This window comes from Notolabrus celidotus, chromosome 18, assembly GCF_009762535.1.
Source record: "Notolabrus celidotus isolate fNotCel1 chromosome 18, fNotCel1.pri, whole genome shotgun sequence".
NCBI classification, from domain to species: Eukaryota; Metazoa; Chordata; class Actinopteri; order Labriformes; family Labridae; genus Notolabrus; species Notolabrus celidotus.
Window position 1 is genome coordinate 22,566,117 of NC_048289.1, and position 18,665 is coordinate 22,584,781.

At 39.5% G+C, this 18,665-nt stretch overlaps 1 protein-coding gene across 1 annotated transcript in view; it reads left to right on the forward strand.

Moving 5' to 3' along the window:
• dock1 (dedicator of cytokinesis 1) overlaps positions 1-18,665 on the forward strand; it is a 303,695-nt gene that overhangs the window by 201,305 nt on the left and 83,725 nt on the right. Inside the window, exon 29 of the mRNA XM_034707590.1 lies at positions 1,258-1,352. Coding sequence (XP_034563481.1) covers positions 1,258-1,352 — 95 coding nt within the window. The remainder of the gene's footprint in view (positions 1-1,257; positions 1,353-18,665) is intronic.

The window sequence follows — 18,665 nt, forward strand, 5'->3', positions numbered from 1 at the left end:
AAGCGATTTTGAGCCCATACAGTGGTTTCCACTTTAGAGTCATGTCTGTTTTAAATACAGGGCACAAAGATCAGTATTCTTCTTTGGCCTTGTCCCTTTTGTACAGAGACTTCTCCAGATTGTCTACATTTTTTAATGATATTATTAACCATAGCTGATAAATTCTTTACAACTTTACACTGAGGAAGGTTATCATGAATTTGTTGAGCTATATGCTCACAAAGTCTCTCACAGAGTGGTAAATCCCTTCCAATCATAACATCTGAGAGGCTCAACTTCTCTGGATTGCCCTTTCTATCCCCAGTCAGGTGACCAACCTGTTACAACTTAACTTAATTAGTTGAGAGATGATCCTCCAGTTGTTATTTTTTAATATTACACAACTTCTTCAGTGTTTTGTTTTTCCTGTCCTTACGTTTTTCAATCTTATGGCTGGCTTCAAATATAAAATGAGCATATGTTTTTTTTATTAAACTACTTTTTTCTGGTTTCATCATTTGCTCTATTGACTTTACAGTTTTTTGAATAATATTTAAATTATTTGCAAACCACCAAAATCTGTTTTTGTTTTTATCAACATTTAGATTTTTGATTTGATGTCTTTATTTCAAACATGTAAAAAAAAGAAAGAAAAATTAATCAATGAATTCCTAAGTAAGCACTGAAACATTTTATTTTAAATGTGTTTAAAGCACATGTACGCAAGGTTCAAACTTTTTTGGAACATGTTTACTATAATCTCTTATTTTTACAACCAGAGCACACCAAAGCAGATCATCTGGTTATCTTCCTTAGGAAAGTGAGTCAGGGGGTTTTAGTGCAGCCAACATGGAAAGTGGTTTATTCCCATGTGTTATCTAAACTAGGGTGCTGATGATACATCCAGTATTCATTTCTTGTTGAGGAGGGAGAATTTCTTGTTAAGGACATGGGAATGAGAATCTCTTCATAGTATAACTGAACTTTGTTATCTATTGTCATGTCTGTTTTTTTATCTAAACATCAGGAATAGTTTCTTTTTGAGAGGGAAGGCAATTGCATTAAATTTCTACATATCAGCGTTAGAATCACTCTGAGTTATTGGTTCAAGTGCCACCTGCAAAAAGAAAATATATGAGTCACCTTGACTTAAAAAACCTATCTAAATGCTGTTTCTGGCTGAAAGCCACAAACTCCAAACTGTTCATGCAGCTCTGCTCTTATCTTTGAGGTGGAAAAATAACAGTCTTCATTTTTAAAACTTTCTCTCTCTTACAGGATTTCCTAATGGAAACATTTATCATGTTTAAAGATCTCATCGGGAAGAACGTCTACCCCTCTGACTGGGTCATAATGAACATGATGCAAAATAAGTAAGTACGACATTACTGGACACTCAAGCTCATACACAAACACACACTCACATTAAGCATTCTGCTTTACACCCCTACCCTGTTGTTGCTAAGGAACAGCAGTCAGAAGTGGGTAAGGGTGTTTTCTAATGTTTTTCTCTCCATGCAAATATCGACACAAGGCCTCAGCAGTGTAGCAATCAGATGAGCAGTCAGCGCAGCCGCAAACAATCACATGAATTATGGATGCCTGGGTGTATGCTTCCTGCTAATCTCCAAACTTAGTCTCAGCATCTCTTTACTTTGTTGCTTGTTGTGCTGCTGCGGTCTTCTGTTTTATTAATGTGAACCTTGCCTGATTCCATTTTTGTTAAAAAAATAATACGAAAAAGAGAAAAAATGTTCTTTGCAGTGAAAGGGTTTAGACAAGAGCTACTGTTTAGTTGCTCTTGTCAGATAAAGTCAGGGGTAGAAACGTTTTTTTTAAGGCTTTTCCTGTGAATTTGTTACGTTCCCATTTGTTTCTTTTTAGAAGAAACATGTACTGGAATGTGCTGCAGTGCTCAATTATGCAATAGAACAGCAACAGCTGTCAAATAAAAACCCTAAGTTCAATTTTCAGCAGCTTAAATCCAAAATGAACCCCTTCCCCCTTGGCAGCCATGCATTATTGAAAGTGCAAGATGTGGTGTGAACTGTGGTCAAAGAGCCATGCTTTAGAAGTACTTTATTTATTCCAGGGGGATATTCAGTCATTAAAGTTGCTCCTATACACAATAATAAAGAATATCAAATAATATTAATAGAAGAAGTAATTAATAAGATATAAATACAAATACAATGAAAATAATGATAATGAAAGTATTTACAGAAGACAGAATAAGCTATGTAGAAAATAACTGGTTGAAGTCCCTGGAGATCAGGAAGAGGGCACTGTGATTTTTGTATGTCCACAAACTTCTCCCTCTCATGACCGGCTGTAAAAAAATCTTGAATGATCCAACAATATACGAGATTTTTACAATTTTAGTTCACACATTCTTCCCTTTTGTTCATCCTTGGCATCTACTTAGCTGTAGTATAGCCATCCACCACCAGCTGTGGCTGTAGCTGCAGGTAATAGCTACCACCATAGTTCTATAATGCCATACTACTGTACCTGGATGTAAGCAAGCACGGATGACAGGTGGCATTTAGTGCAGCGTGGTTTGGCAGTATTTGATCTAGATGTTGATCTGTTTTCTGAGTGCTTTCTTGCCTTTTAGACGAGACAAAAAACAAAGACTTTTGGCTTGGGTCTCTGTAGCCCTTGCATTACACTAACTTTCATTATATTCCTCTTGTTATAAAATACAGCAATCCCGATCTTCTCTTTGTTTAATTGAAAGAAATTTGTTTGAATCTGAGTTATAAACTTACCCTTATCATTGATGTAAAGAATCTAAAGGACCATACTGTTTTAAGTAAATCAGAGTCTCGTCTGTGTATGTGTTAATAATAATGATAATAATAATAATGATGATGATGGTAATAATAATAATGATAATAATAATAATAATAATAATAATAATAATAATAATAATAATAATAATAATACATTTTATTTATATAGCACCTTTTAAAAACATGTTTACAAAGAGCTTTACAGAGTGCAAGACATAGTGAGATAAAACACAAAAGCACATGACAAAGACAAAGGAGAGCTAAAATGAGTTAAGTAAAAAACAATAATAAAAACCATGCAGAAATTAAAAAGTCAGTGATGAGTTAAGAAGTGAAAGCACATTTAAAAAAGTGTGTTTTTAAAAAAGATTTAAAAGAGGACAAGGATGTGGCTTGCCTGATCTCCTCCAGCAGGTCAATAGAGTGACGGGGCCCTGCCTGCAAAGGCCCGGTCGCCTCTGGTTTTTAACTTCGCCCTTGGAAGTTCCAAGAGGGACCTGCCGGAGGATCTCAGGCAGCAGTTGGGGACATACATTAATAGACACTCGCTTAGGTACCCAGGGGCCAGTCCATTTATTGCTTTAAAAGTGAGAGTTAAAATCTTAAAATCAATTCTAAAACCCACAGGCAACCAGTGAAGGGAGGCTAAAATTGGTGTGATGTGTTCCCTTTTCTTGGTGTGTGTAAGGAGTCTGGCAGCAGCGTATTGGACTAACTGGAGTTTTGAGAGGTTGTGCTTGCTTAGTCAGGTGTAGAGTGAGTTACAATAATCTAATCAGGAAGTGATGAATGCATGGATGACAAGGTTCTAGGTTATGGTGTGAAAGGAAGGGTCTGATCTGAGAGATTTTGCGTAGCTGATAGAAACAAGACTGAACTGTGGTTTTGATATGTTGGTTGAAGTTAAGGTCTTTATCAAAGGTGATGCCAAGATTCTTGCAGTAGGGGGTGACAGGAGAACCAAGCTGAAGTGAGGAGAGAATCTGTGATGTGTGGACCTGTAAGCATCATAATTATCGGTCTTGTGGTAAAGAGGTCAAATATATGAAATGACCCTTCATTCTTTATGTACAAACCTGTAGTCTGCAGCCCCAATGGCTTTGGCCCAGGTGACATCACTTCAGGCAGTTTATTAGATGTTGTGATATTTATACGACTACTGTGGCACAAGCAGTATCACCCAAAATTGATATACAGACTTTGTAGTGTGAAATAGTTAATGAATCAGAAAATAGAAGCACCAAAATTGGTGAAACATGACTCTTCACATTTCAACAGAGTACCTGGAGCTATTTCTGTTAGAGCCAAGCTTTAAAGTGGCCATTTACAGCAGGTGCTTGGCTTATAAAGGCAGGTCCTAGTAGACTGTGAGCAGTTTAACAACCTGCCCACTCTTTCCGAAACCATTCCAACATCATCACTTGCTAGGAGATTTGACTGGAGATTGCATTGCTACTCAATTTTGCCTGTATTGCTTTCATCAGTCCGTTTGATTGCTACAAGGCAGGTCCCTCTTGATATTCATCTGACCCCCCCCCCCCTTGGAAACATTGTCAGCCACCTGGGTCACAACGCTGAGACATTGGCGGAGCTTGGTGATAGTGCTCCTATGTGCCCTGCAGGTGGGCTAATCACATCTGCACAGCTGGAGCCTTAACTGCACTGTCAGGGAACAGCAACATGCAGTTCAGACACTCTTAACACACACAAATACAACTTATGCTCCCCTGTGCGTGCAATGGACTAACAAGCTCTCACTGTGATTCTGTATTTGATGGAGCAGCTTTAGTGATGTGATGAGCTCCCAGCAGTTCATACTCCAATAATGTGAAATGCGTGAAATGTTTTGTTTTGACTTGCAGACCAGGCCAGTGTGTCATTTCCCTTGCTGCAGCAGAATCTTCCACAATTGAACCCTTTGTCTTCTTGTTTATGACAGCCGCCAGATTCATTCCGCATTCCAGTCGGCGCTTTTCAGCCTCTTGCTGGAGTTAAATCATCGCTCAACTCAATGAAAAACAAGCCTGTCAAAGTCTTAGTCATCTCCCAGTCTTTACACTTGAGTCTGTTTGGAAACTGCAGGTGATAGCTCTGCCGCAAATTAACAAAACTCTCCTGTGTCTCGCCATCCATTAGTGTGTGTTTGATTGGTTGTTTCCTAGCCCTTAGTGTAAGAACTCAAGGTGATGCATTCATCCGTCCCATGAGAGAGAGAGAGCTATAAAAGTTTTACATCTAAGAGCATGCAAGCTGTGAACATGCGTCATGCTCTTTTGCTGTGCAGTCTTTGATTGCCTGCGCAGCGGCAAGTGATTGTCACTTCTCAGAGGCTGTAGCATCAATCCAGAGCCAGCATTTCTTCCTGTTATATAAGTGCATTTACATTGCTAGAGCTTGTTTTAATTTTGTCATCTTGTGGGGCGAAAACAGGAAAATTAAATCAATGGAAGTAAGGCTGAAGAACAAGAAGATGAAACGTTTTAAGGCACTTTAAGATAACTGCAGTCTGTTATGTTTCTTATGGAAGTCCAAAAAAAAAGTGCAACGTCACCACTCAGTTGACACATTTAGGAGCTTTTACTTTGAATCCCTCATCAGGCCCACTTGAACATCCCTCAGTCCCTCCGCTACAGCAACTTTTTTCCCTGCACTCCACACATGCCACATTCAGCTCACATATAGCCACCCACAGCAGCAGCAGCAGCAGACGCTTCCTTTCATGTCCACACATTACGATAGCACCGCTAATGAGATGGGCATCAACTGTAGCAGCAGTCGTTTCCACCCACTTCTTCCTCTCCACCCACCGCCTCTTACTTCCTCCAGGTTGTAAATGGATTTATGGGCTCTAATTGCCCAGAGGACAGCAGCATCAGGATGGCTAGCCACTGTCTGCTATTTATCCCATGCAAACAGGCCATGGGTTCATGGTAACAGCTAATTGGCAGAAGGGTTTGGCTTGCATTTGTTCTCTCAAATGGGAGATCTACTGTGTCACTGTTTTTTGTCTCTCCAGTATTTTTTCTGATATCTAGATTTGAGTATAAGCCGATACTGTGAGACCTACTGATACTTGTAAGAAATGCACCTGATAACATTTTGCTAGCATTGCCTAACATTACACACTCTACTAACAATTAAAAATTAACTGAATGCTGTTCTATTTATAACGGCTAATTGGTCACAGTGCTCAATAGGTGTATTGACGGACATACTGGCCGATACCCAGAACCATATTTTAAGCATTATTGGAGACGGATACTGATACCAATACTGGTACAGGTATCAACTTTATCATCGACGATGACAAGAAACCATTTCTCAAAATAATTTTGTGGTCAGCTAAGAGCCTCATTAAATTCCCTCTGACATACTTGCAGGTATCCTATACCGCCTTTTAGGCTTTATTGGGGGCAGATACCAATACAGATACCAATACTGGTAAATCACTTACTCTTCTAAAGCGACAAGGAACCATTTTTCAAACGAATGCTGTGGTAGGCTAAGAGCCTCATTAAATTCCCTCCAGCATACTTGCAGATATCTAATACCACCTATAGGAATTATCGAGGCAGATACCGATATTGATATTGATACCGATACAAACACCAATACTGATATGAGCACTGCTACAACTTCATCAAAAATGACAAGGTAAAATGTTGTATATTAAGGTTGTGTTTAGCAGTAGTGTTTATTATTTGCCCCTGGCACACTCACAGATGCCAAATACCACCTTTTAGGCAATACTGGAAACTGATACTGATAGGGATACCAATACCAATATGGGAATAGCTAATGGAACAACTTCATCTACAATGGCATGGAAACTTTTTATCAAATAAGGTTGTGGTTAGCTGAGAGCTGTGTTATTTGCACCTTGGCTTTAAAGCAGATGCTCAATGACACATTTTAAACTATATTCGAGGCAGATACTGATACCAGTACCAATACAGATACAGGGACTGGTACAGATATTGCAACAACTTGATCTACAATGACAGGAAATCATTTTGCAAAATATAGTTGTAAGCTGAGAGCTTCATTATTATTATCTCCCTCTGGGATACTTGCAGATATCCAATACCACCTTTTAGGCATTATTACAGGCTGATACCAATACTACTACTGACACTGATATACTGGAACTACTTTTAAAATGATAGGGAAAATTGTTTGTGTTAAGCTGAAAGTTTCAATTTTTTCCTTCCAGCAAAGACATAGATAGACACATACTTTTCAATTCATGTATTTGTTGCTATTTTTGTTCTTTTAGTTGCAGAATTACAGTTAAATTAAACAAGTTTTGACTTCTAACGCTAGCTGTAAAATTAAGAACTTAAAGTTAGTACTCAACAACTTAGTCCCCTCTTTATGTGAAAGTACCTTGAAACTCTTATGAAAACAAACATAAAACCTGATTTAACTGTATGTCTGCTTTTAAGTGGTACAAGTGCCTTCTAGGTGAACCTTGATTTTTCTTGAGAACGATTTTTAAATTAGCTCAAGTCGACATCTGGATAAGAACTGAAGTCACTGCCTTTTTCTTCTCGGGAGGAAAAGCTCGGCATCACATTCTTTACCAGACAACAGCTGCTGAATGCTTTGAATACCCAGCTAAATGTGCTCCCATTCAAAACTTTCCAAGAGCCCATTACACTTAGAGTTGTGCTGAATTGCTGTCATCAATATCATCAGTCTAAACAATGTTTATTGCTGATTCCCTTATCAAATTCTGCTGTAAGCTGGAACATGTAAGCACCCGTGTATGTCACAGCAACTAAAAGAGGAGAAGAAGAAGAGAAGAGTTAAACTTCTGTTGTTTGATCAGCTGTAATTGTGGGTATTTAAAAAATTAAGTGTTGAGTGTTTTTGTCTCCTAGTTTATTAGCTATTGAACTAAGGAAATAATAAGGGCCTGGCATAAGAGCAAAAATGATGATTAAATTAAATCAGAGAGATGATAAAATAAAGAAATTTCAGCACCAGTTCCAGTTCTTAGGATGAATAAATTGGAAGAAGTAGAGTTTTTTTCTGTCTGTGTGTGTATTTTAAGAATAAATCCAAAATGTAGAGAATATCTTCAAACATTTCAGTTTTTAAAATACCATAATATGGTTTCATTTCATTTTTTTTTCTTACATATCTGGCACTCTAAAGTTTGACTATTTTATATTTCTACTTTTTGATGAAAAGAAAAAACAGAAACGCTACAAATGAGGTCTTGTTCTATAATTTTTGCTTAAATCACACACATTTTAAAGGTTAAAACCAGGTCTAAAAGTTGAATTAATATATAAAAACCCAATAGCTGTTTTTTCATCGTCCCATTATTATATTCATATTTGTATCACACCCTTAAATGCAGGGGTGTCAAAGATGCGGCCTGCGGAAAAACTTTGCAAAATGAAAGGGTTACATAGAAGACATTAAGACTGCAATTTTTCAATAAAAGTAAATGCGATTTCAGATTTGTCCTCTAGGGCTCGCATTAATTTATATTGTTGACGGAGCGCACCTGAAAGGCGCTTTTTTTCCTGGGACTTTTTTCTTAAAGTGAGGAAATAGATTAGGCTACTTGCTGTTTGCATAATCCGGTTGAGATTCATAAAGATAGAGCACTATAAGATGATCCACTAAATAGTCAACTTTACCTTCTTCATTATTATAATCTATCTTTTCTTTTGCAGTAAACATTACATTCGGTGTCAGGTGAATGGGTAACCTGTGTGTTTGGTGTGTTCGCAGCAGGTTTCAGGGCTTAAAGAGTAAAATATTCGGCCCACTATGAGACTCATCATAGCAGAAAATACAAGAGTTTTTGTAGAAAGGTAGTTCATTAAATGGGAGCATTTTCAGAATGTGCTTGTACTTTTTTGCACTAAAACAAAGGGAAAATTTAGAGTTGTCATTATTTATAGGTTGTTACGTTGTGATTTTACTGGTCCGGCCCACTTTAGATCAACTTGGGCTGTATGTGGCCCCTGAACTGAAATGAGTTTGACACCCCTGCTTTAATGCCTTCACAACACATGATTGAACTCATCATATACATTATTTTAGCATGCATCAAATGATCTTCTCAAAGTATGCTAATTTCCCTAAATAACACTTGAAGTTTCCATGGGCGCTGATAATTAGTAGATGGAGAGAAATGGGGAGTTCTCATAGAGCCCAGCAAGCAGATGAAAAAGATGAAAGCCCAGATGAGCAGGAGAGGCAGCTCTTTAACTGGATAACCCATGCCACCGGTCCCTCACAGACTCATTAGGGGAGGCTTTCAGAAACTGGATGGCTGCCGTTTGGAGTCGTCTCCATGACTAATCCAGGACCTGCAGGGCAGGTCTGGAGGCAGGAAGGAAGGAAGGAAGGAAGAGCAACTTATGGAGAGTGGAAAGACTGTCAGTAATGTTGTGATCATGTTTGGCCCTGTGCAACTCACCTCCCACTAAGGGAATACACAGAGCCTGTGGGCTTCTGGATATCTGATTTGATGTACTCTCCAGAAGGAATGTGCTTTTTAAAGTACTCTGTGGTTATTGTCAAGTGAGTTGTATGATCCATTTGGAAGATGCTTTAACAAGATAAGGCAGGACCCCTTAGCTTGGTGCCAGGGTCCCTGTCAGGATTCTAGTTCGCATAACCACCCATTCACCATACAACTTCCCCTTATATCATTTTTAATTCTAAAGAGGCTGACTTTTTAACATTTGAGGTCACACCAGATATGCTTAGAGAACCTTCTCCATCCATCCAGCAGATATTGAAAATGTTAAAACACAAACAAACAATGATGGTTTATATGTCACACCTACCTGAACGTAATGCAGTGTAGTGTAAGACTGTTGTAATAGACAGCATTAGTTTACGCCAAGCAACAACTTTCAGTGATCAAAAATGAATCCAATGCACAAGTGATCCAAAGCTTGATCCCTAAGGCAACTGGACTTGTAGAAATTCTTGAAGACATTTCATCTCTCCTCCAAAGGGCTTCTTCAGTTCTGACCAGACTGGGGAAGAGCTAGAAAATAGTCACAAAAGGGTCCTAAGTAGGGTCGTTAGTCTAGTTCCTGGCAGTTGTTCTCCTGTCACCTGACAGTCGTTCAGTACCTCCTGTCAGTCGTTAGCCTAGTTTCTGACAGTCGTTAGGGTGATGGGTCAGCTGTGGGTCGTTGGAGTCACATGAATGAGTCATGGGACTCCAACGACCTTGACCTGGATGACTGAGAACCTTCACAGACATATTGCACAAGTGCAAAAAACTCAAATGTCCACTAAAGGCTGATTCCAAATGGAGAGGAGAACCCCTTAACACCTGTTTCAAAAGGCCCAGTTTTACAGGAGAAATAAATATGTTTAAAGCCTGGTTTAAAAAATTGTTTAGTCTATATCGCCCATTTATCTTTTTGTACACACTCTTGGGAGGTTTGTCTTTTTCATAATTCATCTGTTTTTAAGAAATTTGGGTGACAAGTTTTGCATAATTGGGCATAATTTAGGGCCTTGCTCCCGTCTTAACTGACAGGAGCTTGGTAGATGTAAGCCTGGAGGCTCAAGGCCCGCCTCAACTCCATCTTTTTTCTTGTTTCTAGGTTAACCAAAAGTTAGTTGGAGTCAGCATTTTCAATATGATGACCACCATTGTTAGGCTTCATAGCACCTCGAATTTACCACCTTCGAAACCAATGGTTGACATCACTGTGACTGAGTCTGTGTCTGAGGTTTAAGTAAAGTGTACTTAGTAGACAGGTAACTGGGTATAATTATGTGAAAGTTTCATTGTAAACTCACTGTTAGAATTAAAGAGAGAAGCTGACGGACATGCTTGACAATAAGAACACTCCTTTGAATGCTTCCTAAGCCTCTCTTCTCTCTTCTGTATTGAGAGCTGAAAAGAAAAGCCTGACCTTTCAATGACTTTCCTTCTGTGCTGCTTTGTTAATGCAGTGACAGTTGTCTGCTCTCTCTCTGGAGTTTGGTTCATTGGAACCCTTATTTCTAATTCTACAATAATGAGATTAAGACACAGCTCCACAAAGGGACACTGGGACGGTTGTGAAACATAGCTCATGACAAAGTTCTGCATGCTGAGCTGCATCACCAGCTGCTGCTGGATGTATGGGTGTTTGTTTGCCAACAGGTCTGGGTATGTATGCAGAATGGAAGATTAACTTTAAGCTCCTGACCTAAACAAAGAGCTTGGATGTAAATGCCAAACAGAACCCCATCCCAGACTAAGTCAGAGCCTCCTACTTTCTGTGTTTGTGTTCATATCTGTCACATAGTGTGTTTCAGTGCGACTATAAGCCGATGCCCGGGCGTGTTATTGTTGTTTTGTCCACAGAGTGCAGTGTTCTTTAGCGGCTGTGATTGTTCGCTGTCAGTTGGCCTTTAAATAGTGCCCCCTGAAGCGCGATAACATCCAATTTGATTTCCCTCCACATGGTTTTATCAAAGTCATTATCAAAAGGCAGCAGGGTGGCTCACTGTGCGGAAAACTATCTGTCAGCTGGACATAATACACTGGAGCTCCCAGAGGAAGTATTCAGATCAGAGGCTCAAGCAAAAAGACTACGACAGATAAACACTGCTGCAAAAAGAATGTAAATAAAACACTTAAGATTTTTGCAATTCACGCACACTCAAAGTGCAAAGTAGCTATAATCATAGCTGTAGAAAAAGTAATGTGAGGCCAAAATTCCAAAAACCAGGAGCAACTGCTATTGAAAGATTGGAGATGAAAGAATTGAAATCTATCTCTTCAAATTTTTGCAGTAGTTTACTTTTCATCACATTCTTTTTCTGTGGTGTACCCAGTAACCATTGCTGTGAAATAACTTCAGAGGAGCAGAACTGAGGTGAATACGAGAGAACAAAGGAATCAAAATACTTCATATTTGTGCAGTAGTTAACTTCTTTGCCAGTCCTTTCGTCGTGACCCTGAATTTGTATTCTGTGAAAGTACATTTTTCTCTACCTAGCGTTAAAGAAGGATCACGTACATTTCTGGGGCTTCATTGGAAACCCTGTGAAAATGTTGCAGCTCATTTCTGTCCTTCATCCCCGAACATAACATGACACGAACGCTGTTTAATCAAAGAGTGCTCATTACACTTTGATAACCCTGGAACTTCTGTCTTTGGATCGAGGGTGGTCCAGTTTCAGGAGTTCACATCAAGCGGCAACCTCTGGTCTTAGAATATGAAGCCAATGTGAAAGTGTTAAAAACTGCAGTTCATCGAGCATCCACTTGAGGCCGGCTGTAGAAACACAGGAAACCACATACACACCCATTCAAAAAAACATGATCTTTACAGCAAAAATTAACATGTTTACAGCCTGGCTTAAAAGCGTTTTTTGCCCCGAATAGCCAATATCTCTGACTGCACACACTGTACGGGGGGTGAATTATTTTATAACTCATTATTTTTGAAGATATTAAACTTACAAGTTTTGCCAAATAAGGGCATGGCTGACTTGGTTGACAGGCCGGCACATTGTAGCTGTCAGCAAAGAGTCTAATGCCCCGCCTCAACTCCACGACTTTGCATCATACTAGATTGACCGAAGTAAGGATGAGTCAGCATTTGCAATACGGCAACTGCCAGCAATGAATGACGTCATCCATTTATCATCTAGTCTTTGATCCACATTGATGTCTGTTTAAAGCTCCTGAGAGGAACTTTGATTTTTGTCAACTTTGGTGCCCCCATGTGGACAAAGTCGTACCTGTTATTTCCTTACCAATTTTGTCATTTAATGAGTAAGTTGTGTTTTTTCTTTCACCGAGAATGTCATCCTACATAAGTTTACAATGTTGAAAATGTAAAAATATGTCTGTAATCACTTTATCACTTTGCCTGACACCGACCCGCAGCATCTGTTTCAAGCATTAAATATTGCTATATAGAAAAAGTCAAGCGTCATGCTGTTGCTCTTGTCCTAGTATTAAAAAAGACATCAATATTAATTTCAGTCTGTTTCATAACCAGCTGAAAATTCCTTAGTGGAGCTTTAAATTGGAATTTAAATGCAAACCAACATAGACAATAAGGGAAGCCTATGACATGTACTTCAGTCTGCTGATATGTCAGTCTGCATATAATCATCTGTAATATGCTGACTGTAACTGCTGTCAGGGGTATGACCCCCATTAAAAAACAGTCCCACATTATGAACTGTGGCGTTATCTTCATCTAAAGATCACAAATAGTAAAAGAAAACCTTGGGTCCAAAATTCCATCTGCTTTTCATCCTCCCTCTCCAGTTATCACCAGGTGTAACATTTGTATTGAAAAGATGTAAAAAATAGAAAATATGAAAGTTTAGAATCTGCTTTAAATGGTAAGTGATTCATCTGATAACTTTGAATAAGCCTCATTATCTCTCATCCATCGTGCGACATGAACTTCGCCAACACTCTGACTCCTCTGCAGGAAGTGGGAGTTTTGCTCCTCACTATCATTTGGAGCCGCTGTTGCCTTCATTAGCAATCTGCTCACCTCTACTCTAACTCTTAGCCTGGATGAAAAGCTGCATAAGCTGTCATTGTTACACCTCAGATCTCTGTGTTTGTAGGCTGGAGGAAGCGAGCACATTTCAGCCCTGACACTGGCATCACACTGCCGGTTGCTGCCAAGTCAAAGGAGCTGCAGCTTTTTTTTTTTTTTGCACTGGCTCTGGATGGCAAATAGGGGAACAGAAGCCTCTGTGGTCAGTCAGAGATGATATCTTTTCCATTTAATACTGACACGTCTTTTATGCCACCTCACTCAAAGTTACTTTATAACCTCTTGGCATGTATTTCCATTAGGGGTGGGAATCGAAAACCGGATCAGACTTAGAACCGTTTCCAATTAATCAGTTCCATCTGAATTGTACACCTAAAATGTTATCGATTCTTCTTAACGATTCATTTCCCAGCCCATGTGAACATGTTCGCGTCGGGGAAGCGAACACCAGCCTACCTCTCCCCTTTCGGAGTCCGGACGTGGTCCTTCAGGCTCGAGGGACCAAGTCCGAACTCACGCGGCCGAAAATAAGGCACCAAGAGTGGGTAAAATACCTCTGCGATGACCCCCGGAGGAAAAGCGTTTTTCCTCTCCAAATTCAAAGTATTTTCCTCCAAGCTCCATGGGCCACATCCGGACTCATGAAGCCGAAAATGAGGCACAGAGAGTGGGTAAAATACCTCCGCGATGGCCCCTGGAGGAAAAGTGTTTTTCCTCTCCAAATTCAAAGTCTTTTCATCCAGGCTTGAGGGGCCACATCTGGACTCACATGGCCAAGAATAAGGTCCACCTGTAGTTCAAGTTGAATATGTTCATGTTCAGTCTTGTGCAGACATAATTTTGGAAAAAATAAAATGGTTCCTTTTGGTGCAGAAGACTGTGTAGAACTCCTTTTTTCACCTAAAAAAAATACTCAGGAATCGTTAGGAGAATTGATAAGGAATTGGATTGATAAGCAGAATCGACAATGGCATTGACATTGATAAAGTCTTATCAATTCCCACCCCTAATTTCCATCTAAGTCATCTACATCAAAATGCAACAAACGTTTTAACCCTGCTATTACAATGATGTTATTCATCCATTGACTGCATTGACCTACGTATTGATCAGTACTCCTGTGACAAAGTGGTAACTCATCCTCTGAAATACCTAGACACTTAGAAAAAACTAGATGCTTATCAGAAGACAGAGGAGCCAATTTTTGGGACAATTCTTTTGTGCATCAACGTTGAACTAACAGAATCAATAGAACTTTATTTGAGATTATTATGACTAGTAGTTGTGTATTTTGTAACATCACATAAATTTGCGACCATAAAGAAAGGCATGGGAAAGAACTCTTTATGCTAAGTGGTTAAAATGTCAACGTGAAGAGAGAAAGGGAGGCGATTCTCTCCCTCTCTGTGCATGGAAAGCTCTAACTGATGAGAGGAGTCCTTTGACTCACCTTTATGATATTTTAGAGTCATTACAGCTTCCCTTTGGGCTCCCTGGGGTGCTCTGCTCAGTATAAATTCGCACAACCTAGCTTATCTGGGAAAGCTGGAATAAATTTCAACCATGCCACACTGTTGTTCAGCAGCACTACAGGAAACTTGGTCCCACAGCCACGAGAAAATATGTTGACTGGAAAAGTGATCTAATATTAGATCAGGTGTCTGGAATAAAAGTAATCTAATTGAATAAATTGGGCTGATAGTGAAGGTTTTCTGACCTTGCCTTATCTCTTAGCACAGGCAGATACGCTACGCCAGCTATTCAGCAATCGTATGCAAATATATCCCGATCATTATCCGGGATGCTCTCTGAACTCAATTAGCAAGTATGATGTGCCGATAACTTTTCATTAGCATACATGCTATGTGTCTACGGTGCAGATCAACAGAGTGAGCTCCAATCCGTGTAGCGCAGCTGCAGGAAGTTAGCTGATTAGAAGAGAATGAATAAAGAGCAGCCAAGGTGTAAAAAGTAAATCCCCTTATTGTGCAAGCGGGGAAGTAAACGTACAGCACAGCCATAAGTCAGCTGTAATGAGGTGATTTTTCTGACACTGACAGTTTGATGGAGCATATTTATCATAATGATGCCATATGTATACAATGTCAAAGTGAGTCTTACTGTGTAGGATGTGCTATGCTGCTCTTAGACTGCCTAATTAACAACTTCAAGCATATTCAAGTAATTTTTTGTCTCCCTAAGCAGAAAATAAGGACGCCTGTGATATCCGGAGATGATTAGAGCTACCTTGATTTCCCTGCTGAAATTCAAAAGAAGAAAAAACAGAGATCATGGAGAGGGCAGACTGTTTTTAGGAATTACAAATTCCTAGGGTGTCCCCAGAAATCCTTGATGTCTTAGCTGAAGGCCTAAAGCAAACACTAAATCCGTCGGATGAGTCTTTGATTACATTTATAGCCGTAGCTTAAATTTCCCCAGTCATTAACATCATGCTCGTCATTGAAATCAAGTTATAAAAAAGTGGTTTGCCACTGTCTCTCACTCTCTTTTCTCTCTCTCCCTTTGTATGTGAGCATCTTATTCTCGCTCTGCAGCGGAATGACCGGCCGTCACAGATGTTGCAAGGCAGCCAAGCAGCCTCCCCCTGGCATTTGGCTGTGTTAATAATGCAAGCTTAAAAGAGCAGCCGCAACACAGACTGAATTATATTTAGTTAATGTTCAGTTTGAATGCACGCTCACAAAAAACAGTCCCTGAAATCAATACAGCAATTAATTACACTGAACGGTAATTAGATATTATGAAAGATTCCTCCTGAACTAACTGAAACAAGGCTGATTAAAGTTATTGTTACTTTATAATTATGTCTTAAGCAGGAGGATTTTTGAACACGTTTAAGACCAGAAAAGAAGATATTTACGAGCTTTGAATGCTTTTAATCTTGTGTGAAACAGCCTCTTGGAGTGTCTTAGTCAGAGCTCACTGTGAAGGAAAGTATAGTCTATTTTCATCCGCCTCATTAAGTTTTTCACTTTAATTAATGTCAGGATGTGCTCACAGAGGAACTGTCCTGTCTGTTCGTTAAAGCCCATTATACGTCTGAGCTCAGCCAGACTGCTGCCTTCAAATGGGGCATCTGGGTAACAGAGCTAACATTATCACATCAGCTGCAACACGAGGAAGAGCATCCCATAAAAAGCATGTTTATGCATATCAGGTTACTGTACAAATACTGCGGATCAGTCACGCAGATAGCACAGGAGATTTCATCAACGTGCATCATCAACCAATTGTAGTGGAAGCATGAAGGAGTGTCGCTGTATATCAGGCAGATCAGGCAGGAAAGGTTGATTGTAGCTGAGCTGATATTTAGCCAGAAGCTGTGAAGAGTATTGATCTCACTCTTTTTTTTCTCCCAGTGTGACCCAGCAGTGGGAGCTGTGGGTTCACTGGTAATGTCTGCTTTCATGTGAGATAGCTTAACTTGGATTAGCTGATGAACACGTGCTTGAGCATTATAGCAGCTGTTGGAGTTTGTGAATTGCAGGTTAGGCTCTTTAGCTCAGTAGTCTCATTGATTTATTTTCTAAGAAATAACCGGAGAAGATTGGTTTAGTTTTTACTTTCTCAGCTGCACCTTTTAAGTTGTTGTTTTTCTTGTTTCAGGACGAATCCAATCGATATTTTTGTCAAAGCGAAATTAAGTATTTAAACCAGAACATTTGTAATGAAAACACATTCTCCAATGGAGGTCCCCTGTTTGTTTTTTAACTATTCTCCTTATTGTCTTTCCATTAGGGATGATGCAAATTATGTTTTTGTGAACGATATAAAGCAGCTTGAAGTAAATCTCCCTTTGTGGTCTCTGAGCTGAGACTCACACAGAAAAACTAAACAGTACAAGACAGTGACTGTCAACTCAGAATACCATGCATGAGAAAACACGCCTCTTTGACCAGCTCCTCAAAATAGAATTAAAGTAAAGACTGAAAACAGACTCTCTTGTAGTGATGGGAAGTTCAGCTTTTTTCAGAGAGCCGGCTCTTTCGACTCCTGAACGGCTCTTAATTTAGGATCTTTTGTAGCCATATATTTTACCTTAACTTTGAAAAAACTAATGGTTTGTGTTGAAAACCCTTTTACATACGCTGTTTTTATGAGAAGCCTTATAATTGCCCAATTTTGTTTAGTATTTTATTAAAACTTTTTTATTGCACAAATAACTGCAAACATATCCACAGAACAGAACCAGAACCAAACTCAAGCAAACAGAACCAGAAAACAAACTAGAGCAAACAGAACCAGAACCAACTCAAGCAAACAGAACCGGAACAAAATTCAAGCATACAGAACCAGAACCAAACTCAAGCAAACAGAACCAGAACTAAACTCAAGGAAACAGAACCAGAACCAAACTCAAGCTAACAGAACCGGAACCAAATTTAAGCAAACAGAACCAGAACCAAACTCAAGCAAACAGAACCAGAACCAAAATCAAGCAAACAGAACCAGAACCAAACTCAAGCTAACAGAACCAGAACTAAACTCAAGCAAACAGAACCAGAACCAAACTCAAGCTAACAGAACCAGAACCAAACCCATGCAAACAGAAACAGAAAACAAACTTTAGCAAACAGAACAAGAACCAACTCAAGCAAACGGAACCTGAACCAAACTCAAGCAAACAGAACCAGAACCAAATTCAAGCATACAGAACCAGAACCAAACTCACGCAAACATAATCAGAACCCAACTCAAGCTAACAGAACCAGAACCAACTCAAGCAAACAGAACTAGAAAACAAACTAGAGCAAACAGAACAAGAACCAACTCAAGCAAACAGAACCAGAACCAAACATTATTAATCTCCTCAGTGCAGTCTTGCATTGAGAAAAATCAGATGCCTCAGCTAGGATGGGCTGATCGGATTTCTCCTCCGTGAGTATTTGCTCGGTCTTCGAGAGGACTCTCTCAGAAGGAACAGATGTAGCCACGATACACAGCCTCCCCTCCATCACCTGTATCCTATATCCTCACATGTGATTGGCCGCATGGCCGCCATACTGACCAATCAAAACAAAGTTAAGCTGTGAGCAGAGCTGGGGCTGAGCACTGAGAGCTAAGCAGCGAAAAGGAAAAAACTGGGAGCCGGCTCTCTCTCAATGCGAGCCGGCTCTTCTGATTCACTATAAAGCATCGGCCGCAGCTTTTGATCATGACATCACTACTCTCTTGTGTTCTGTAATTCTAAAAACAAATCATTTTCCCCTTTGAATTTGTAGTAATTAAAACCAAAAATAATGATCACTAAATGTTTAGCAATAATAATTTGAAGCCCACAGGTGCAGTGGATGAAAACACATTTTGGAATTAGTCTAGTGTCAAAGCGTATCAACTATATTGACATGTTCACAGCTGC